Consider the following 25,345-nt stretch of genomic DNA (forward strand, 5'->3'; position numbering starts at 1 on the left):
TCTTCTGGCAGAAGGGAACATCACCTATGCACGATGAGTCATAATTGGGCATAACTCCCTCATACGAACTCCGAATGGCGAACCGTCAATTGCGTTACCTGTGTCTCAACATCACGAACGTCCTGATATTCTTAGCTTCTTCAAGTTCATCCCGTAACCTTCAAAAATACCCAAAATACCCTTCATAAGTGCAACCTGGCCAACACCAACCATTCTAGCTCTTAAGCTCCCGCCCTTCCACACTTAGACTACCTCATAAGCTCATAGATGTCCCAACGGAGTCACAGTAGCACTTGTCTATTTGCGACCCGTGACACTTAGGATACTTGATTGATCGATCGGCCAATTGTATGCTCACGGAAGTCTTCTTAAACTCACCTAAATTTAAAGAATCTGAAATTCCCTAAAATGGCCAACTGATCTGTTTCTTAATACTCAAACATCACGACAGGATTGAAATACTGTAACAATCCTGTAAGCAAAAATTCCAGAATACGCAAGCAGTATAAATTCAAATAAAAACACAAACAATTGCACAAGGGACACACGATATGTTGACGCAGTAAAAAACCTCAAGATGAGGAAAACAACTGCGGGCACTATGCCGGAGAACAAATCACTATGAGAAAGAATACAAAAGGGTCTTACAAGTCTCAACTCACAAGACTAAGGCTCGCAAGGCAGACTTGCCTACTCGCCTTTGCTACTCAACCCAACCAGCGATCTTGTCTTCCTTCGTCAACAAGAGATGGCACAACTCTGGTCTCGGCTGCTCACACCTCAAGGCACGATTGTTGATCACCAACATGCATAATGCTCATGAACTCACACATATATGAAAAGAAGATTATTTAATCACTCATGGAGGCTAACAAGGAACAGCCACATGAGTTTTCAATGGGGCAAGGCAAAAAAAGTTTCGTGCATTTCCATTGTTGGGAAATTGTGAAGAATTGTTCGAGATTCAAAATTATTCCCACCGGTCCGCCGATTGTGATGAATGAGACGCCACTCCACGATTCTCCATCAACCGATTCTCCATTGGACTCTCCAATGGAAACGGAGTCACCATTTGTGCCACGTCCGCCAAGACCTATTGGGAGAAAGGCGGCAAAGGCCAAGAGAGGGGGCACTTCGACCAATGAATGTGTACAATTATTGGAGCAAATAGCTAAGAGCACCTCACTAAGAATGGAGAGAGACTTGAAAAGAGATGAAATGGACATGGCACGAGAGGAAGCATTTGTTCTGCAACAACAAATGGCACAAGAAAAAGACATAGAGGATAGAGAGATGAAAATCATGGCCATGGATACGAGCCATATGTCTCCCGAAACAAAAGCCTATTGGAAGCTACGACGAAGAGATGTGATGAGAAAAAAACTTTTCAATGACGACGGACCTAGCAATACGGATTGGTTAAATGATGAAAACCATTAGGGTGTATTGAAACACCTTTGCCAAATGTTGTATTGTTGTATTATCCTTTAATTTGTTGTATTGTTTCCTTTTTATTCAATAAAAAAAGCATTAAATAAAATGACTATTTATTAAAAACATTTGAGCATCAAAACAAATGTTAATTTAAAAAAACCTTCATTTATTGCAAACAACACACAAAACAAACCATACATAAAAGCATAATAATAAAAAGCATAATTCCAAAAAAAAAACCACACACAAAATAAAACATAATTAAAAACAAAGCATAATTCCAAACAAAGCACTAATCTTGACTTCATCCATTGTGATTGCCTTTCATCTCCCACAAGTGCTTGACCAAGTCACCTTGACGTATCTCGTGAACATATGAAGATTGCATTTCTTGATACCGATCAATCATGGGGTTGTTGAATTGACCATCCCGAAGTAAGGGTTCGGGCTCCAGTGGTAGTCCATTTGGTCCAATCGGCCTTTCATATATTCTTGTCAACGATGTGTTCATTGGATCGGGTTCAAACACCTCTTGAGCATCATAGTCATACTCATCCTCCATAATCATGTTGTGAAGGATGATGCAAGTCATCATAATACTCCGCAGCACCTCCTCATCTAGCATCCGAGCAGCACCTCTAATAATTGCCCAACGAGCTTGCAAGATACCGAAACACCTCTCCACGTCTTTCCTGTAACCTTCTTGAAAGGAAGCAAAGTTTCTTTCCTTCTCAGATTGGGGATTCGGAATTGTTTTCACGAATGTCGTCCACCTAGGATAAATTCCGTCGGCAAGGTAGTAATGCGCACGAGTAAGCGGTATTGTTGATTTGGTACGTGACACAGGGAGAATGACCTCGCAATACCTCGTCGAACACTGGTGATTGACCAAGGACATTGAGGTCATTCTGAGATCCGGCAACCCCGAAGAAGGTATGCCAAACCCAACAATCGAATGAAGCTACGGCCTCCAAAATTATACTTTTTTGGCCCTTCCGATTCCCATACTCCCCTTGCCAAGCAGTAGGGCAGTTCTTCCACTGCTAGTGCATGCAATCGATGCTTCCAATCATTCCTGGGAAACCTCGAGCCTCGCCTTTTTGTAGAAGCCGTTGCAGGTCTCTTGGCGTGGGTTTGCGAAGGTACTCCCTCGTGTACAAATTTTCCACTGCATCACAAAATCTCACCAAGCACTCTAGGACAGTAGATTTTCCCATCCTTGCAATCTCATCCACCTGCTCTGCAGATGCCCCATAAGCAAGTATCCATAAGCAGCTGTAAGTTTTGCTCCGGGATAAGACCCAAAGCTTCATGACAGCATCATGCTTTTGAATGAAGTATGTGTCGTAATTACAAATATCATGCATGATTTTTTGGAACAAATTTGGTTGCATTCTATATCTTTCTCGAAACTTAGAAGCAGGATATAACGAATTTGGGATAAAATAATCCTCCATGAGATTCTTACCAGAGACTCCCTACGTCATGTCCACATTCGGGGCACGGCGGCAGGTGTTGCCTTGATTGATCCATCATACACACCGCTGCTACAAGCGATTGTTCCTCTTCTTCATCGGCGTCCGATCTTCTTGAGCACGTCTACGCCGGATTTCTTCCCTTTGTTTCTGTTGCCTCTCCAACACCCTCGACAAGTTTGACATTGAGAGTAGAATGTGTTTTCTAAAATCTAATAAATGAAGGAATAACTAAGAGATGGTGTGAGAGGTATGAGTTGATGGTGTTGTTTTATAGAGGGATTTAGAAAATAGAGATGACACGTGGCACAATTTTAGAGGATGAAAATCTTATCTAAAATCTGATATTATAATTTTTTTAAAATATCTGAAAATCTTATCTGACATTTGACACGTGGCACAATTGTAGAGGGTGAAAATCTTATCTGAAATATGAGATTATTAATTTTTAAAAATATCTGAAAATCTTATCTGACATTGGACACGTGGCACAATTTTAGAGGGTGAAAATTTTATCTGAAATCTGATATTATAATTTTTTTTTCAATATCTGAAAATCGTATCTGATATGGGACACGTGGCACAATTTTAGAGGGTGAAAATCTTATCCGAAAATTTAATTACAAAAGATTATCAAAATTAATAGTTTAAAGTATAAAAAAATAGGAAATAAAGTACAATGAATAGTAATTGCCTTAGACTTACCCTAAACTTTGCCCTTCTGGGTGGAACCACAAATGTAAAGGCTGACACTATTCACGTGAATAGTGACAGCCCTTGCTTACTCTTGCCCTAGACTTTGCCCTTGTGGGTGGAGATGCTCTTAGAAATTACAAGGACTTGGACTTAGAGTGGAACTTTGCAGTCGACACAAAATTTTGATTTGATTGAAGTCGGCAAGTGGGTAGTTTGATGGATGGACAATTGCTGCTTTTCAGCTAAAGTGCCACATGCATGTTTATAGGCCAGCTAAACCGACTATCAAAGTCGGCAAATGAGTGGACAAGTCGCTGGTTTATAGTGAGAAAATAATCGACTATCTAAAGTATTTCCAGCCACAACTTTTCCTATAATTCTAAAATTATCTAGTTATAATTACATTAGATAATTATTAGAATGGTTAGAGGAAAGATCAGATGACTTTAACTTGTGAACTTCTTTCAACTGTTGTAAATTTTTCTAGTTTTATCACACAAGTGTGTATTAACTTTTAACAATAACAACTTAGGCGTGGTGGTGGTCTCGATGGTAGTGGGGGTTGCTGCGGTTGCAGTGGTTATGGGAGTGGTGATAGTGATGCTGGTGGGGATGATTGTGATGAGGGTGGTGGAAGTGATGATAACGAAGATTGTGAAGGTGGTAGAGCTGGGGTTGGTGACGGTGGCGATGATAGTGGTGGTGGTGGGTGTGTGTGTGGGGGAACGGGGGATTGGCAATAATGGGGAATGGTGAGGATGAGATTGTGGTAGTGGTTGCGGCTATGTGGTGGGACGGGTGGTGCTGATGATAACTTTGGTAAGTTGGTACGACAGTACATGATTGTTTTTAAATTTTAAAAAATATACTACCAAACACATTTTACACTTGCTTTCGGATTTGAAAAACAGAAACACAAAACAAACATAACTAAACGGATCCTAATTACCTTAGTTTTTCTTTGGTTGTCCTTCAACATTTTTCTAAACAAAATGTTGCCTCTAAACGGTGGCTTCAATAATTTATTATTAGAAGAAAAAAATATACTAATGCGTAATTGTGTAGAAAGCTTGATGTAGTTTTTTGTCTTTATCTTTTTGAATATGCACGAGATATGTATAGCTTTATCGAATGATTTAAATTCAATAATATCATTTTTATCATATTTATTGACCAGTTTAATGACCACTTCTCTAATAAATGTGAGTCATATCAATGTATGTGTGACTGACTTGTAGTAAAAAAATGGTGCAAATGGCATCACTCATAAATTTTATGTACAATATACATTCATGTAATATTAGCAATAAAAGATAATACAAATTTTTTTTAAAAAAAAATCTTAGGTAATAATGGATTTTTTATTGTTAGAATATCCTTTTGTTATTTGAAAATTGTCTTTTTTAAGTCAAGCCGACGTTGTAATTCTTGGTAATTCAGCTTATTTTTGACTCATTTAAGTTCCCTTGTTTAGGAAATAAACTAAATTTGAGCTTTATAGTTTTGGCTCGTGAACAATTCGTTAAATTTGTTCTGAAAGTTTCATTTTTGAAGTTTATGTTGGAAAAGTACTATTTGAATATTAGATGTTGATGACTTTTTTTTGTTATTTCTAAATTATTATTTCTTTTTAATTATTTATTATTAAATTGTGCAAACTTATTATAATAAATGGATCCGATACAACTTATTACTTTACTTACAAACGAGTCCAACTTATTACTATAAATCAGCTCGACATAGCTTGAGCTTGACTTGCACAAACTTAATAAATTTTTGACAAACTGAGCTTGAGCACCGGAATACTCGGCTTGTTAACACTCATATTCATGGTGGGAAAACTAGAGTGCGTTTAAAGTTGCATGAACGAGGAAACACATATTTTTGTTCCCAAAAAGCATAGTGAACTTAGTTAGGTTGATCTACTGACGTATTTAGATAATTGTCCATGATAGTTTGGTGATAAGAATTTTGATCATAATTTGTTCTCAGATTAGTTCCTCAATTGTAAACTTGGTAATGTTCCAAACCGTGTACCGATATTGCTCTCAATTTAACCACCTAGGTCCAACACCTTGTGTGGGGTTAGGTCCAATTAACCTCTAGATATGAGGTTTTAACTAAAAAAACTTCAATGCTATTAGTAGTGGACCACCTATATTCGAATTGTAGATCATTATTGTATTTTTCAATGTAGGATTTACATATCATGGCATGTATCAAGCCACATACCCCAACAAGAAAAACTAATAATGAGCTTGGATATTGATAGTGGGACGAGGGTTGGGCACGGTTCGATTCGGCCCAATTCTGACCTTAACCCGAAACCTGATTCGGTATTGTTCATCCAGTCTGATCCGATTCTTATTTTGACTAAAACACCTGAGAGAACCGAACCAATCCAAACCGATTTAGGTCCGGTTAGGTTCAGGTTATTACAGTTTGGGCCGACTCTTAAGCTCAAATGCTTTTTAAAGTTTACAACAACGTTAGAAGATTTAGATGCCACTAAGGAATGATATCTGGCATAGAGAATACACGTCTGTCAAAACAAAACAGAAAAAAATCAAAAGGAAAAAAAAAGAATCAGATCTCAGTAACAACATCAGCACAAAATCACAGAAAATATCAATAACCATATGAGAACAAATAGATGAAATCAAAAGTAAAATAAATGCATCAAAAGAAACACAAATCGTTGAGAGAAAAAAATACACATTTGTACAAGGGATTAGAGAGAGAAAGAGACGCTGACCTGCTTTGGATTGAGAGGAGATAGAGGCAGACGCGGTGGCGTTGGGCTGAGAGACTGCAAAGAGTGATGGCGATGAGTGATGAGCGACTAGCGATGGCTGAAGAGTGATGAGCGATGAACACAAAAAATGAGAGAGGAAGGAAAGTGAAAGTTGCGGCTAGGGTTTGGAAAAATGTTGGGTGGTAGTAGTTTATTACTTGGAATCTTCGACCGAAAAACACATAAAACGCTTGGAGTTGGGCTTGCATGGCTTGGAAGAGTATTTAGGCTTGAAGAAGGATTAGGTTTGGAGAATAAATTGGGCTTGGGTTATATTAAATAATATTTATTTATTTAAGCCAGTCCGGTTCGGCCCGGTTCGATTTTTACAGACTTAAAACAAGAATTGAAATCGGATTGAACCGGTCCGGTTAGTTTTTTTTTTTTTCACGTTTTTTACTTTTTTGGTCAATACGATATTTTTTATTTTTTTTCGATTTGGTTTGACTCAGTTTTGCAGGTCTCCGGTTTGAATGCCCACCCCTAAATAGGACATCTTTTTGAGAAATATGATAAAGGAATTAGTAATGCATAAAACCAAATGGATAATCTGGTCCTTTGGCAACATAGTTGATAACAGGAAGAAAACCAAAAAGAACAAGGGCAAAGGTCTTGCATGGGGCTATGGCCCAACTCAACCTTAGACAATAAGGGTGGGCATTTGAACTAGTGAATAGGTAGACCAAGCCAAACTGAATCGTTAAAAAAAAGAAACGTATTGATAAATAAATAATAAAAAAAAGACAACATAGGCTCAAAAAATTGAACTACGCCATTTTGAATATGTTCCTGTCTCGGTTCTTGCCTTGAAAAAATAATCCAAACAAAATCAAACAAGTTATGTTAAGTTTAGTGATTCATTTAAATCGAAAGTTAATTATTAAGCTTAAGTAATATTCAAATCACATTGGTAACCCCAAGTAATATTCAAAGTGAAGAAAAGGTGTCAAGTGTGCAATATGAGGTATTTAGGCCATCTCCAACCATAAAGGGGTTAAACTTAAATTTCCCTCCAAAATATAACTATTCATGTATTGTGTGGACTCAAATAGTTTTTTCCTCCAACTTTGAGTCTACAAATTTATTAAATTATTTAACTCTATTTTTTGTGGTTAATTTTTGTTTATACCTTCATAATTTATTTTTCTAAACATTTTAACCTTAAAAAAAATTCCAAAATTCACAATTAACAAAGTAGAAAAGAAAAAATGTTATAAAACTAGGGCGAATTGTAGAGAGCAATAAGAGGAAGAGAAATATTGAGAATTTGTTCTATGAACTTGTATCAACTTATCTTATTCATCTTTGATAAGCATCTATTTATAGGCTTACAATAAAGGTATTTAACCACAATTTATAGCTATTAATTTCAATAATAAACGCATAGGTTACAAAGCAATAAGGGGTGGAGGTAATGGATGTTATGGTGCTCATCCACATTCCATAGATTTATAACACTCCTCCTTGGATGTCCACCATACAATGACAGTGTTGCCTCATTAAAAACCTTACTTGGAAAACTCAGTGGGACAAAACCGAAGAGAAGGGAAAAAGAGTGCAACTTTCTTCTAGATCATTGATATGGTGTTGGATACACTTATGTTGCCTCATTAAAACCTTGCTAGGAAAAACCCAGTGGGACAAAAACCTAGTCGAAGGGAAAAAGAGTACAACGCACATATGTCTAGTAGAATTGGGATGCTTCCCCTAATTGATATCTCCCCCTAATTTTCATTAACTTTTGGAATTGGCTTCAGAAAAGCTCTGGTAAAAAGTTCGCCAGATTATATTGTGAACGAATTTGTTTAACTCCAATCTCTTGGCTTTTTTTCTTAAACTATGTCACCCTTGATGAACCATTCTCTTATTTGAGCAATACGAACAACATTGTCTTCATACATGATCGTTTATCACACGATTTGACAGTGTTTTCACTTTTCAAATGATTGAACTCTTTTAGGAGCTGTAGGGGTCTTTTTGTTCCAGCAGCCTGATGAATGGGCTTGGGCTGCCGTAAGAAGAAAACACACAAAAATTCCCCAAGTATTCCGAGTTCTGGAACCAAGCTCCTAAAGGAATTTTTGAAAGGTTTGATAAACCTTAGAAAAACACCCTCAGGTTCTTTTCACCAATTGTCAAATAAGCATGATAAATTGATTAATGGCTTAGCACGAGAAGCTTGTGGCATGAGAGTTAAGCTTTCACAAGTTTAGCGATTTGAGAGAGAAAAAAGCATGGGTTTCTTACAAAGGACAGAAATTTAAACTAGGGCAAAGGAGAATTAGGAAGGTTTTCATCTCAGGAAAAGAAGAAAAACAACGGAGAAAGGGGATTGGGTGACTTGAGTGAATTCCAGGTTGCTTGACAAAGCTTGCTCAGGCTCTGGATGATGATTTTTGTTGAGTAGAAGAGGCCCTTTTATAGCCACAAGGAACCCTAATTTTGTCTTCATTTTCCCTCTCCTTTTCATTGCTCTCTTCCACTTTATCTTATGAATTTCTCCATCCAAGAAGCATGGGTAAGGAACCCTTTGTGGTTCCAAGGGTTTGACGCAGTTGGACCTTCCCATAGGGGGGGAAGGCACCACCTGCTTTCCTTATGGTTTTTCAAGATGGAACTTACAGAGGAAAAGAAAAGAGATGAAGCCTTTTATCCGATGGACACTCCTCTCACCCTCGTGGATTTCCTCTGGTCCTGCCATGGCTCCCTTGTGATCGTTGTTTGAAGTTCTAACAGGAATAGGACTTAGCGCCAGACTTTTGCAAGTTGCTGGGCTGGGCTTGTACACATGGTATTGGGTCTTTTGGCTTGTTGCTTCCAGCGTGCAATAGGTTTCGTCAGCCTGCTGGAAATAGCTTTATTCTTTTAAGCATTCTATTGATATGGGCTGGGCTACTAGGTAATTTCCTAAAGTTTTTGGACTGTTTTTCCTCTCTCTTATGCTAACCCATGTGTTTGGGTTCCAAGAACAGGCTTGAGTCTTAATGGCCCCAAGTGGCTTAAAACTTGCGTTCCCCGAACCCTCAATGAACCCTGTGATTGCTTGTTCCCTTCCATATCACAACCTTCTCAGTAAGCCCCAGTTAATTTTGTGGCTTGGGCCCACTTAAGCTCGTGGCACGGCTTGGAATTAGAATAATGCCTTTTCTTGCATGATGCCTCTGTTTGTGCTCGCGTTTTATTATGCCATGATAGGCTTATAATTGGGCCAAGTAACACCGAAGAGATATGTGAGAGTGGTCTTGTAGTGTTAGCATGCTCTTGGCCCCTTTGTATGTGCTTGCTTGGCATGACACGTGGCTGGTAGCTTATATTAGCGGGTCCTACGAATTCTCTTTTGTTCCGATTGAGCCTTTTTTGTACTATCTTATCTATGTTAGGCTAGGATTTAATTTGGGCTTAGCCCCTTGTATTTTTGGGCCTCAACATTAGCCCCCTTGATTATTAGGGCCATAAGCAATACTTTGAGATGGGTCGAATAATCAAACCCGGCCCAAAAGCAAAAAAATAAAATAATAAAAAAATCAAATCCCTGCGACTGATGTGACCTTCTCGTTTTCCGCGTGTGTGTTGCCATAATTATCTCTCAGAGTTTTGCATATTCCCCAGTACGTCAAGTCTGTTTTATTTTAATAATTTCCTTTTCCCCTTTTTGTTTTTGTTTCTAATCTCTCTCCTTCATGCGCGCAAAACCAGAACCCCTTGCCTTCTTTCCTTTAATCTTGCACCACGCCCAGACCTAGGGAACTCTTCAACACAGAAATCGTGGGAGGCACCATCGATAAGCGCTAGTCGGTTAAGCATAGAAAAACCGCCATAGCTAGAGAAGCCACCTTTTTTTCTTTAAAGACCCCCAAATCTCCTAGACTTCTCCTTCAATTCGTCAGAGACCAAGCTTGGCCAAATTATTTTGCAAGGCGTGAAATAATTTGGGGAAGAAATCGCATAAGCGATTTCTTCTTCGTGCGATTTTGACAAGTTGCTGGAAGGAAACGCAAGCAAGGGCAGTGGTAAGCATCGTTCCCTTATTTCCTTCTCTAATAACTTTTTCTTCATCTTGTTGCCACACACATACACATCTATGCGTATGCATACATCTACACACATGTGTAACCATGGAGGTGTTCCCACATATATATTCTGAGAATTCCTCATGATCAGAGCGCTCTTTTTCCTTTTGCATGCTTATCGTTCTTCTTTTCTTTTTATACCCAAGGCTTGAATTTTGAATTTGGACCGCCCATTTAGGGATTTCAAGCGCTTGCCAAGTGACAATTTGCCTTAGTTGAACACGAGACTCCTATATGGTGGTAGAAGAAACATGGCCACGCACGATTTTGAATACCATTGCTTGTATATAGGAATAACCAATCCTCCACCTCCTTCAAGTGATTTGTCCCCGTGGTTTGGGCTCTCCTTTCTTTCCTTTTTTTTCTGTAGGTATTTGTGACTTTACTGATTTTGCCATGGCAACCAATCTTCCCCTGATTATGCTGGACCACCTTTATTCCATGGATGATGGTCTCAAAGTGGGAAGGCTGCTTTTGTCACTTGAAGATGCCCGCGAGAATCCTGTCGTTGGTAACGAGCCATCGTCATAAACTGCTCCTACAATTGATCCTGCCTCCATATCCATGTGCTGCATTGAGAAGGGCCTGTTTCTAGCCGTTCCCTTATTCTTCCAATATCCTTGTAGCATTAGCAAGGGCTGGTCAGAATGGGTTGACTGTGAGCTGCTGGATCCATCCACATGCAATATTTTGCGTAGAGTGCAGGTTCTGGATGCCATCTTCCTCTCCAAATTGTGGGATATCCATATTGAAGCGAAGATGCTTCGTCATGAGGTTCGGAGGTGGAGTGCTGCTACCCATACTTTTGTGTGTTCATGGGGAGAGTTTACCCCTACCCTTGAAGACGTGGCGAATATCTCCTGCCTTCCAACTTGCGGCGACCGGAGTCCTTTTGACATTGCCCTCACCCCGGAAGAGGTAGACAAGCTTGCAGTTTTGCAGAGAAGCGCTCCTACTTCTCCAAAGACCTCGCTTCGGTTCAGTAACTAGATACAGTATTTTGGTGATGCAAACAGACAAGGACCTTGCCGATTGGCTGCATTTATAGCTTTCCGGCTTGGGCGGTTCATGCTTTGTGATTTTTCGCAGGATTGCTTGCATGAGCGTGTGTTCCCCTTGGCTTTGGCTATAGCTCGAGGAGATACAATCCCTCTAGCCCCAATGTTCTTAGGGCATCTATACCGGCTGCTTAAAGAGACTCAGCTTTTAGAGAAAAGCGCATCCAGAACTATGGGCGTGGAGACCCTCCTGAATTCTGGATTCTTGTAGATGTTTTTATGGGAGCGTCTTAAAGGATTGGATGTACATTCACTTCCTCACTTGCATGCTATGAAGCTGTCCGATTGGGGCAGGGGTTCTTATATGCCAGAAAGTCTTCCCTTAGTCTGCAGATGGTTTAAGCGGATGCAGAGGAAAGGCCAGGACTTCCTGAAGCTGTTGGATAACGTTGAGAACTTAGTCTTTCATCCTTATGACACCTCGGCAGAGACCTTCACCTTTGTGCCCTTTTATGCTGATGTTAGTGTGAGAATCCTTATTCTTAAAAGTGTGAATATTTTATTTTTTTAGTAATATTAAATTATAATTATAATTATTTATGGAAGTCTATGTTTTATTTGCTTCACTTAATGCAAATGCAAATGATGTTCTTAAACAATTGCTTTTAAATAGCATCTCGTTTATTTGCTTCACATAATTTACTTATCCTATATAGTTATTTTGAACTCTTTCTTCTATCTAAATTTAAAAATAAATAAATAAATAAAATAAAATAATTCATGCATAAGAGTTATTTTACACTCCACGTAGTTAGCATTTGTGCAAATTTTCACTATTAGTTCATGATCTTGTTAGAGTTGGGCAATAGAAAACGTAACCTTTTGCATGCAACACCTCTTAACTTTAATTGTTATAGTTGGCAAGTTTACATTGCATTGCATATTAGCTAAGCAAACGTGGAACTCATTTACACTTGCTTGCCGCACACTAAGGCTCACATCTGTCTTTGTGACTAAGCAACTTAACCATGAGCTGTTATGATTTTAGAAATAGTTATCCACAGCTGAAGCAAATCAACATGCAGCCAATGAAAGTATAGGATAGTTGCCGCCTCTGTTTAGTATAAATAGGACCCTTCACTACTAATCGTCATGCATAGTTGTGCATGAGAAGAGAAAAAGAAATCGAAAGAGGAGAAAGTGAGAAAGAAAAGAAGATAGAGAGGAAGACTAAGTTTGTGAAGGTGGTAGAAATTTGGGAAAACACATTACATTTCTAGCAAAAGCTTTGGTATCAAGGTAGGGGTTTCTTGGGGGGCCTTTTTCAGAGATTGATTTAATTAAATTTCGTGAGCATTATATTATACATGGTACTGTTTGATTTACGTACTCTTAATTGTTTGAACAATGTGGGCATGATTATATGTACATTGGTGATTTTTAAATGATTACATTGTTTTTATGAGATATGCGAACTATATAATGTCATGGAATTTATTTGGAGTTCTTGGGTTGAGAAAATAATGGTGGAAAAAGAGGGTAATGGGAATGGTCTTTTGTGTAGTTGAGTCTAACTCTTGGCAGGTACCAAGTCTCAGGGATCCCACAGTGCACATGGTTTTTATTGGGTGATTCGGGACTGGCGAAAGGGAGTTAGACAAGATGACTAACAAAAGGGAAATTATGGGATGATTGAAATGGGTGCTAGTTCATATAAATGGGCATTCGGGACCAAGTGGTAAAAGCATGGTATGGGACGTGCAGGTCTGCTTGTCCAGTTATATGAATTAACGGGATTTAGATGAAGAGCATTCATGCATTGTTACTAATAATGTGAAATTTGGCTGCTTGATTATTCGTCACTTAATTTAATTATATCAATTTATTGTGAAAAGGTTTATGTCCCTACTGAGCTGTGGTTTCACTCACCCCCTAATAGATTTTGCAGGTACCGAACCTGAAATCTAGAGCTTGTGATGATTTTTGGCATGTCTATAGAATGTAACATAGCTTGTGGTTGAATAATGAGCTACTCTTTAAGTGAACTCTCGAGTAGTTCTAACTTGTAAAATAATGTAAAATTTTTATGGTTTCAAATGTTATCGTTTCCGCGTTTCTGCTGAATATTTTATGTGAAATATCTATTTTATTTATGTAAATGTCTTCTTCACATTTTAGTTATAGTTTTTATTAAATTCTATAATTAAGGTGTGAATCACGTCTTAACCCAAGGTTTTGTAAATCCGAGGGTTGGGGTGTGACAAGTTGGTATCAGGGCATAGTTTTACGGTTTCATTAAATTGTTTTGTTATTCACTGACCTATTAAATTATTGTTTAGGATGCAACCCGATCAGAGTAATGATACATGGGGAGGGTTCCAAATGGCACCCGAAGGCCTTATCCCAATAGACGAAGAAGTATACCATAGTCGCCTACGTAACCAAGCCTATGTGGACGTCGTTAATGAAGCTGTAGAGACAGGGTATAGAAGGATGTTTTATACACCAGAAATGCAAAGACTTGTGGTTAGACATCAATTGCAGACCAATAACATAACGAGTCAATATCAGTTAAATATTAAAGCACATTCTTACAACCAGGTGTTAGAAGATGATGCAATTATAGCTGCTGATATGTGGCCACCACCAGGATTAGACCTACCATATGTTCCAGAACCACAGGACTTAAACTTACCCCTTGTGCCAGACCCAGGAGATGAAGCCTATTTGGAACTTCTGGACCTTGATGCTTTATCTGCTGAATCTGTTGCGTCATCTGCTCCAGTAGTTATCATTGAACAACAAAATCCTAGTCCAACTATCATCAATATAAGTTCTGATGATGAAAATGAATATCCCGAGCCCATTATCCCTCCTGTTGAAGTTATAGATATTAGTTCTGATGATGAATAGATTCTCTCAGAAGTTTGACTAATAAGATAGTGTAAGTCGAACAAGTTGATTTTGGTATGTATAGTTTTTGGTAAGCAGCCTTATGACGGTTTTTAAATAGAAAGTTCCTTGTAATATAGGTTTGTGACTATTTTGTTAAAATAGGTTTGTAACAACTTATAAATGTTTAATAAGCATGTTTGATTTTCTGTAATATTTCTTTTTTTTCATATAATTTATCAATGTTATATATATAGGTATGTTTTTCTTTCTGATTTCTATTGACATGATTAATTGCATAAAAAGTTGCTATGAATTAATTAATTGTCAATTTCATTTTTCATAATATGTATTACTTCAAACAATTATTTTTGTGTCATGCCAGTATTTTTGATCTTGATATATTGAGTGATTTAACTCAGTTATGTGCAATTCATTAGCTTACACACTAGCAATTCTTTTTACTGTATCATATAGGTTTGCATTTAACTTACAAAGACAAGTGGCAGTTTTTAGTTTTGTTAGATTCTATTAAAATCTTGTGTACATTTCAGTATAGTTTGGAGTTTTCTTAAGTATAGCATTCAGTCATTTTATTTAGTTTACTTGATTCTTCGATTCACTAGATTATAAAAATCCATACTAAATTTCGTTAGCATCAACACTTTTTATTGGTATCTGTCATTGTGTGTCTTACGTTGTGCATATGACAAATATGCTTATTTTAATATTATATATATATATATATATTTTTAATCTTATGGAATTATTTGGTATCAAGGTTTAATTATTAAGATGGCTGGAGGAGAAGGACAAAATGAGAATGATGTGAGTGATAGTATGAGAATAATGTTAGCCATTCAAGATATGGCATTTGCTATTCGTGAGACAAATCAACAGAACCACGAACCCCATCAAGAAACTCAAGATGATCAAATAATGAGGATTCAAGGAGAATTTCGTAAGACACGACCACCTGTGTTCAAGGGTGATCCAAACCCTATGGCAGCAGAAGAATGGTTAAGACAAATGAAGAGAAAGATGAATGAACAAAGAGTTCCTGGAAACCTGAAAGTGACCATTGCTTCTACCTATTTGGAAGGACAAGCTTATCATTGGTGGGAATCTGTCTTGGCTATGCCTGATGTTGAGGTTGCAACTTGGGTTGCCTTTGAGACAATATTTCTGGAGAAATATTTTCCTGAAACTATGAAAACCATGAAGGTACGTGAGTTCACTAATCTGTATCAAGGTGATATGACTGTGGGACAATATCAAGCTAAGTTTGAAGAACTCATGCGTTTTGCTCCTTACATAATTCCTGATGAGTCTGCAAAAGCAAAGAAATTTGAAGAGGGATTGAGAATAGAGGTCAAGGAGAAAGTGGAACTTTTTAAATTGAAAAAGTATACTAAAGTTGTTGATCGTGCCTTAATGGCCGAACAAAGGATACCTAATTCTAAAAGAGTTTTTGAAACTAAGAATCCTAACGGGGGACAAAATAACAAACGCCAAAGATTTTTTCCCTCTCGTTCTCAGTGTCAAAATCCAAGATCATTTGAGGCAACTCAAAACTCAGGATTTTGTTATCATTGTCGACAGATAGGACATTACCGGAGGGATTGTCCCCAGCTACAATCATATCAGATACCTGTTGCTCCACAACCACAACCACAGTTTCGTGCACCACAACAACAATTTCAAGCTCCACAAACACAATACCGTGCTCCGTACCAAGCCCCATATCAAGATTCACTGAATCAGTTTAGAGGTCCTGTTAATCAACAGACACAACGTCCAAGGGGACAACCTACACAACAAAGGCCTAGGGCACCAGGAACAACAAAGAGGTCAGAACAACTCACTCAAGGACGAGTATATGCTGTTGGACAAGTGACAGAGCCGAATGAACCTACTGTGGTGGAAGGTACATTTCTAGTTTTTAACTCGTGGGCTAGAATATTGTTTGACCCCGGTGCTACAAATTCATTCATATCTGTATCATTTGCATCTATTCTTGGAATAGAATATGAATTCATGAAATCCTCGTTGATGATTGGATCTCCATTGGGTAAATGTGTTGAAGTTAATAAGTTGTGTAAATCCTACCCAATAGAGATATTAGATCATAAACTTGTTGTTGACCTGATGATATTGGAATTCATGGTGTATGATGTAATATTGGGAATGGACTTACTTACCCAATTTAAGGCTATTCTTGATTGCGGTAGAAAGATGGTGACTATGACTGTCAATGAAGGGGAAACATTCAGTTTTTATGGAAATAAGAATAGTTGCAAGCCTGAATCAATCTTGGATAATAGAAATTGCAATTATTTGAGGTTGATAGCTCACATGGCCAATAAGGATCTGGGTGATCCGAAACTTGAGCTTATTCCCATAGTAAAGAATTTCAGTGATATTTTCCCAGAAGATTTATCTGGATTACCCCCAGAACGTGAAGTGGAGTTTTCTATAGATATCTATCCTGGCACATCACCTATCTCTATACCTCCACATCGAATGGCACCAGCAGAGTTGAAAGAACTCAAAATACAACTTCAAGAACTTGAAAGAAAAGGTTTCATTCGTCCTAGTACTTCACCATGGGGTTTTCCTTCACTTTTTGTGAAGAAAAGTGATCAAAGTCTGAGGATGTGTATTGACTATCGTCAACTGAATAGAATCACCATTAAGAATAAGTACCCTTTACCTAGGATTGATGACCTGTTTGATCAACTGCAAGGTTCCCGATACTTCTCAAAGATTGATCTTCGCTCTGGTTATCACCAATTACGAGTAAAAGCAGAAGATGTATCGAAAACTGCATTTCGAACACGATATGGACATTATGAATTCCTAGTAATGCCTTTTGGGTTGACAAATGCTCCGGCAGTTTTCATGGATTTAATGAATCGAGTTTTTCGACCTTATTTGGATCAATTTGTGATTGTATTCATTGATGATATTCTCATTTATTCATCATCTCAAGAAGAGCATGAACAACACTTGTCAATTGTTCTACAGGCATTGAGAGAATAAGTGTGAATTTTGATTAACAGAAGTGAAATTTTTAGGACATGTTATTTCAAAAGAAGGCATTGCCGTGGATTCTGCAAAAGTAGAAGCAATGTTGAATTGGAGACAGCCGAAAAATGTTCACGAGATTCGAAGTTTTCTTGGTTTGGCTGGCTATTATAGGAAATTTATCAAGGATTTTTCTCTGATAGCTAATCCAATGACCAAGTTGACACAAAAGGAAGTTAAGTTTATTTGGGATGGTAAATGTGAGGAAGCATTTCAAGAGTTAAAAACTCGATTAACATCAGCTCCTGTGTTAATTATACCAGAAAGAGGTGTAAGTTATATAGTGTATACTGATGCATCATTGCATGGTTTAGGATGTGTTTTGATGCAATTTGACAGAGTTGTTGCTTATGCTTCTCGTCAATTGAAATCACATGAGAAAAATTACCCGACACACGATCTAGAACTGGCAGCTATTGTTCATGCATTGAAAGTGTGGAGACATTATCTATATGGAGAGCATTTTGAACTATACTCAGATGATAAGAGTTTGAAGTACTTATTCACTTAGAAGGAGTTGAATTTAAGACAAAGGCGTTGGATGGAATATCTAGAAGACTATGACTTTGATTTACATTATCATCCAGGAAAAGCTAATGTGGTCGCAGATGCTTTAAGTCGAAATCCCCAAAAAGTCATAGCCAGTTTATATGATCAAAGGTGGAAGATGGTAGAATCTCTCTATGATTTTGACTTGTATGTAGGTATGCACCAGGATCACGCATATCTATGTAATTTAGTAACTCACCCCACTTTGATTGGAAAAATAATTGAGGCACAAGAATCTGATTCTATGTCTCACGACATTCGAACTAAGATTACAACTGGAGAGACACCAGATGGATGGAATGTCCACGCAGACGGTGGATTAAGATATTTGGATAGATTGTATGTACCAGAAATTTCTGATCTGAGAAAAGAAGTTTTGAAAGAAGGACATCATTCATTCTATACAATTCATCCTGGAGGAACAAAGATGTATCTTGACCTGAAACGTAACTTTTGGTGGAATGGTATGAAAAGAGATATAGAAAAATTTGTAGCAAAGTGTCTCACATGTTAGCATGTGAAAGCTGAACATCAGAAACCGTCAGGTTCATTACAGCCATTACCAGTAGCAGAGTGGAAATGGGATCATATAACCATGGATTTTGTTACAGGTTTACCTAGGTCTCCAAAGGGACGAGATGCAATATGGGTTATAGTAGATCGTTTGACCAAATCGGCACATTTTTTACCAGTCAAAACAACAGAGTCCACTGAAAACCTTGGAAAGCTTTACGTTCGAGAGATAGTAAGATTACATGGGATTCCTGTTTCGATTGTTTCAGATAGAGATTCCAAGTTTACTTCCAAATTTTAGGGAAGTTTACAGAAAGCATTGGGTACGCAACTAAATTTTAGTACTGCTTTTCATCCCCAAACCGATGGACAGTCAGAGAGAACCATTCAAATTTTAGAGGACATGTTGAGACCCTGTATTCTAGATTTTGGGGGAAGTTGGGAAGATCATTTGGTGTTGGCAGAATTCGCCTACAACAATAGTTATCAATCTAGTATTCAAATGGCACCTTATGAAGCTTTATATGGAAGACCTTGTCGGTCACCTGTATGTTGGACTGAAGTAGGAGAAACTGTGTTACTAGGACCTGATTTGGTACAGGAGACAACTGAAAAAGTTAAACTTATCAAGCAACATCTCTTAACTGCTCAAAGCCGACAAAAGAACTACGCTGACCGAAGAAGGAAACCATTGAGTTTTAATGTGGGGGATTATGTATTTCTTAAAGTCTCACCGCGAAGAGGAGTAAAAAGGTTTGGAAAGACTGGAAAATTAGCACCAAGGTTTATTGGACCCTTTGAAATCTTAGAAAGAATTGGTGAAGTAGCTTATAAGCTAGCATTACCACCTCAAATTTCGAATATACATAAAGTTTTTCATGTTTCTATGCTTCGAAAGTATGAACCTGATCCAACCCATGTTCTAGATTGGGGAGAGCTCAATTTAGATGAAGAACTGTCATTTGAGGAAAGACCAATACAAATTTTGGATCATAAGGAACAAGTGTTACGTACGAAAATAATATCATTGGTTAAAGTTCTTTGGTTACATGGGAATGCAGAAGAAGCTACATGGGAATTAGAAACTAAAATACGTAAGAAGTACCCAGAATTGTTCTCTGATTCCAGTAAGTTTTAAATTTCAAGGACGAAATTTCTTTAAGGGGGATAGATTGTGAGAATCCTTATTCTTAAAAGTGTTAATATTTTATTTTTTAGTAAGTATTAAATTATAATTATAATTATTTATGGAAGTCTATGTTTTATTTGCTTCACTTAATGCAAATTCAAATGATGTTCTTAAACAATTGCTTTTAAATAGCATCTTGTTTATTTGCTTCACGTAATTTACTTATCCTATATAGTTATTTTGAACTCTTTCTTCTATCTAAATTTAAAAATAAATAAATAAATAAAATAAAATAATTCATGCATAAGAGTTATTTTACACTCCACGTAGTTAGCATTTGTGCAAATTTTCACTATTAGTCATGATCTTGTTAGAGTTGGGCAATAGAAAACGTAACCTTTTGCATGCAACGCCTCTTAACTTTAATTGTTATAGTTGGCAAGTTTACATTGCATTCCATATTAGCTAAGCAAACGTGGAGCTCATTTACACTTGCTTGCTGCACACTAAGGCTCACATCTGTCTTTGTGACTAAGCAACTTAACCATGAGCTGTTATGATTTTAGAAATAGTTATCCACAGCTGAAGCAAATCAACATGCAGCCAATGAAAGTATAGGATAGTTGCCGCCTCTGTTTAGTATAAATAGGACCCTTCACTACTAATCGTCATGCATAGTTGTGCATGAGAAGAGAAAAAGAAATCGAAAAAGGAGAAAGTGAGAAAGAAAAGAAGATAGAGAGGAAGACTAAGTTTGTGAAGGTGGTAGAAATTTGGGAAAACACATTACATTTCTAGCAAAAGCTTTGGTATCAAGGTAGGGGTTTCTTGGGGGGCCTTTTTCAGAGATTGATTTAATTAAATTTCGTGAGCATTATATTATAATGGTACTGTTTGATTTACGTACTCTTAACTGTTTGAACAATGTGGGCATGATTATATGTACATTGGTGATATTTAAATGATTACATTGTTTTTATGAGATATATGAACTATATAATGTCATGGAATTTATTTGGAGTTCTTGGGTTGAGAAAATAATGGTGGAAAAAGAGGGTAATGGGAATGATCTTTTGTGTAGTTGAGTCTAACTCTTGGCAGGTACCAAGTCTCGTGAATCCCACAGTGCATATGGTTTTTATTGGGTGATTCGGGACTGGCGAAAGGGAGTTAGACAAAATGACTAACAAAAGGGGAATTATGGGATGATTGAAATGGGTGCTAGTTCATATAAATGGGCATTCGGGACCAAGTGGTAAAAGCATGGTATGGGACGTGCAGGTCTGCTTGTCCAGTTATATGAATTAACGGGATTTAGATGAAGAGCATTCATGCATTGTTACCTGTTATATATGTTTTTTTTTATAGGAAAAATGGGTACCACTCCAAAGAGGAAAGAAGTAGCACACCCTCCGTGTCCCCACAGGCCACTCCAAAATGTCGCAGCATGCGTGACTTGCAAGCAAGATTCACTGGGGCTCGTACAAGTGGTAGCGAAGCCTCTAGAACTAGAACTGTGGTGACAATTGATGATGACAATGATGATGGTGACGCTACTAAGTCCGAGGCAAGCACTCCAGGGCAAGAGGATATTGATAACATTGGTGACATGCATGAGGGTTCCAATAGGGATGACAATTATGACCATGATAAGGATGTACTTTTCGATGAATATACGGAAGAACAAGGTAACTCGAATACCTTTTCTGGATCTGTGGGTAGCAGTGTGCGCCTTGTTGGCGTCGAGCCGGTACTTGGTCTATCTTAAATCCTGTTCTCTTTCCCTCCTTCGCACCACCAAATATCTACTGACCACCCGTGCCCATCTCGCAGGTTACCGATATTGCTGAGGGCTCGAACCTTGTTGTGGCCATTGTTGACCCTGCACAAAGTACCCCTCAGGTACATGCTTTACTAATATTCTCTTTTCGTCATTCTCCTTTTTTTCCTTATTGGGCACCGTCCTCCTCCTACTCCTTTGCTAGTGCACACACCTTGTTGTTTATTTCGCACTAATCCTTGTATACATATATATACATGTTATTATTATTATTTTTTTTCAGATTGGGCCTGTTGCCTAAAATGTGGAAATCGTGCCCGTGGTGGCTCCCTCCTTCGACACCCTTGACACATTGGTTGAGGCAGCCCTTGCGGAGTCATTTCCGACCATGCTATCAACAAATTCCCAGGACACAACATCCATGTTCCGAATAACAAACCAGTTGCCTCCCATCTTCCAAAGACCTTCTTAGGGGGACCTTGGGCTGCCATTTCTCCAGTTCTTCCGGCACCTCTCCGAGCAACACCTTTGCCTTTCACGGGACACTACCTGTTCCATCCCACATTCAACCGCTTCTTTGGGCTCCAGAACCCAGTCCCCTAGCACTCCTCCCAAAGGCATCCTCATTTGGTAACACAAGTGTTCTTGAGAAAGCCCAGAGCTATCATTGTTACGGGAATACTACTACAGAACACCCATCTGACACATCTTGGTTGGAGTGGGAGGAATCCTTTGCTGCATTTATGGCCTTCTTTGATGGTGGTGTTCAGGTCCTTCGATCCGCAGATGAAATCTTGCCACTTTGTCACTGGTTCAATAGTTACACAACATTCCGAGGAGCTCTCGTTTATCCCGAGACAGTTGTAGCCTTGGAGAAATTTCTAGACAAGTATGGGGATTTCACGGACATGACTAGCATCACTTCTTCCTTTTCACAGTGCGCTGCTTTCCGGACTCTTGGCTTGGTGCTTCATGGAATGGATACTACGCAGTTGCTTTGGACATCACGCACCATCGACTCCTTTGTGGCGGGATGCGATATGTGAAGCCATGACTTTAGGTTTCTGGGTAGAGTTTCTCTTGAACTTGGTGAAAGACCTAGCACGTGCTGTATTCGGGGAACAGGCTATTCAGACATGGAGTCATTTTCTGGTTCTGACAACATGAGCAGTGACAAAGGCCTTGAATCTTAAGCAGCGCGAGTTAGAAAATCAGCATGGGGAATTGCGTGCCCTTCTTCTTGCCTAAGGTATTTCTCTTGATAGTGTAAGCTGCGTGATGGAAGCAGCGACAAGGTCTTCTCATAAGGCTTCTTCTGTTCTTTTCTAGCCACGCGTGATAGTTCTGAGGTTCGCGACTTCGAGTTTCTCCTTCTTTTACCCCCATCCACTACCTTCCTGTTTTCTTCTGACAATTTTTTTTATTAATTCCGCATGAGTTACATTTTTGCTTGGTGTAGGACTGACTGACTTGACACATTTCAGGATTTCTTTTAAGATTGAAAAGCACATTTTAGCCTGTATAACTTAGTCTGATTTAGGGTGTATCTCCTTGTGGGTAACCTCAAGACTTGTATTGCGGTAGCTTGGGCACTTGTTGTATTGTTGTGTTCAAGCTGCCGGAACCTATGTCCCTTCTCTCTTTTTTTAGAACACATTGTAACTTTCGCTTGGTGTATATATATATGATGCTTTGTTGGTGGAATTCTTTCGCTTGAGATTTTCCTACAGGTTGGGCATTCCCCAAAACAGGATAGATGCTGCCAAAATTTTTGGTAGGATCCATGCTCAAAGCTTTTCAGTACTTATATATTTTTTTAGCAAGTTTGGGAGCATGCCAATCTCAAGGGCTCAGCTTGGCGTGTTTCTTTGTTGATAAAGCATGAAGCCTGCTAATGACTTAGGATCCCATGCAAATGGCTTTGGCTTGGCATGTCTTCTGCTAAACAACCTTTCTCTTTTCTTTTTTTTATATTTTTTTTTCAAAGAAAAAAAAAAGAATCTCTACCACAGATATAAAGATTTTTTTTTTATTATTATAAAAAAGCCAGAGTTCTAGAGACAGTTTCTTTCTTTTTTCAAAATACTCCTCCATTTTCATTTCAAGTCTCATGTTACCATCATGGTACATTTTACAAAAGCATATGGAAGGAGATAAACTTGGATGGTCCCGACATTTGTCTCCTCATACGCTCAACGACTTTTAGCACAAGATCTCCTTGCTTGAAGGCTTGAGGCTTAATGGTCATGTTATATGCTTGGGCGACAGTCTTATGGTAGAGTGCCATTTTTCTTTCAGCTTCCATTCTCTTTTCGTCCACCGCCTCAAGGTCCAACAAACGCCAATCCGAGCATGATTTTGCATCCCATTCAAGATCATTAACAACCGATACCCTAGCCGTGGGAACGGTGATTTTCACAAGTGAAATAGCATCGGACCCATATACCAGCGAATAAGGTGAAAAACCTATAGCACTTCTTGGTAAGGTGCGGTAAGCCCACAAAGCGTCCGGCAGGTGAATGCTCCAACCTCCCTTATACTCATATACCATTTTGCTTAAAATCCTAAGTATTGTCTTATTGGTAGCCTCTACTTGACCATTTCCCTGCGGGTAATAGGGTGTTGAGCGGCGGTGCTTGATTCCGTAACCACTAAGTGTTGAGCTTACTTGCTTGTTAACAAAAGGCGTGCCATTGTCAGTAACCATCTTGTATGGAATTCCAAATCTGCACACAATATATTCCCGGATGAAATTTGAAACAGCAGCTCCCGTAGCCTTTTGGAGAGGAATTGCTTCGACCCATTTTGTGAAATATATTAAGTCAAGCCCCCAAGTGTGGAAAGGCCAAGGAGTGCGCATGTCCTGCAACAATGTAGGAGGCTTGTGTCTCAAATTGGTGTGGATTTGGCACGCGTGGCATCTCTTAACAAAATCATGTGCATCCCTCTTCATGGTAGGCCAGTAATATCCAAAACTAAACAGCTGCCGGTGAAGCCTTTTCATTCCTTGATGTTCTCTGCATTCTCCAGCATGTATTTCCTGCATGACTTGATGTGCTCCCGTCCTTCCTAAGCATCGTAGAGGTTCCTCATTAAATCCCTTCCGATAAAGAGTCGACCAGATTAGCACCAGATTAGAATCGCCGATGATCTTCATCCTTTCTGCACCTATTTCCCTAGCTGTGGACAATCCCATAATAAAAGCCTCATACTCTGCCACATTGTTTGTGCATGGAAAATCTAACTTGAATGAGAGAGCTGTAGCTTGCCCATCGGGATTAACGAGCACTACACATACTCCTCCTCCTTTTGATGTAGAAGACCCATAAAAGTATAGGGTCCATAGTTCCTCCTCCGTTACAGCAGCCACCATTTCCGGCAGCTCCCCCAAAACCTCCTTGGAAAGAGTTGATTCCTCTACTTCGGGAAATACAGCCAGCATGTCAATCACAGCTTGACCTGATGGCTTTAGGAGTTGTGCATGTAATATGAAATTTGGATAGCTGCAGATATCTCACAGGGTTGGATTTTACTATGAGCTGTAGCTTGTGAGCAAGAAAGTAGTGTCGCAAGCGCTGTGCAGCATAGTCAAGAGCAAGACACAAGAGCTTGGTCTTTCGGTATCTCGTTTCTGCTCCCCTTAATTGCCTGCTCACATAGTAAATGGGATTCTCGTCTCCACCACGATTGTCCTGGGTAAGCAAAGCCCCAACTGCTGTGTTTGTTGCAGCCAAATAAAGCTTAAGCGGCAGTCCCGGAATGGGTGCTCTCATGGTGGGAAGCTTGGTGATTATTTGCTGCACTCGCTGATAGGCCTCCTGGCACTCCTTGCTCCACTTGTATGGCTTGCCTTTCTTGAGTAAGGGAGTAAAGATACTCATGGTGGCAGCAAGACCTGGGATGAAGCGTTGAATATACAATAATCTTC

At 38.8% G+C, this 25,345-nt stretch overlaps 1 protein-coding gene and 1 long non-coding RNA gene across 2 annotated transcripts; one reads left to right on the plus strand and one right to left on the minus strand.

Moving 5' to 3' along the window:
- Window positions 1-5,765: 5,765 nt before the first annotated feature.
- Window positions 5,766-6,755, minus strand: LOC148919211 (uncharacterized). Its single transcript, XR_016124939.1, has 2 exons — window positions 6,361-6,755; window positions 5,766-6,147 (listed from the first exon to the last, which is right to left on the minus strand). It is a non-coding gene; the product is annotated as an uncharacterized LOC148919211 (long non-coding RNA).
- Window positions 6,756-15,154: 8,399 nt separating this feature from the next.
- Window positions 15,155-17,401, plus strand: LOC148919212 (uncharacterized). The gene has a single exon (XM_089048808.1). It carries the CDS (start codon window positions 15,155-15,157, stop codon window positions 17,399-17,401), a length of 2,247 nt encoding a protein of 748 aa, XP_088904934.1.
- Window positions 17,402-25,345: the final 7,944 nt, after the last annotated feature.

Source organism: Prunus mume, linkage group LG3 (genome assembly GCF_029339155.1).
Source record: "Prunus mume cultivar Tortuosa linkage group LG3, ASM2933915v1, whole genome shotgun sequence".
NCBI lineage: Eukaryota > Viridiplantae > Streptophyta > Magnoliopsida > Rosales > Rosaceae > Prunus > Prunus mume.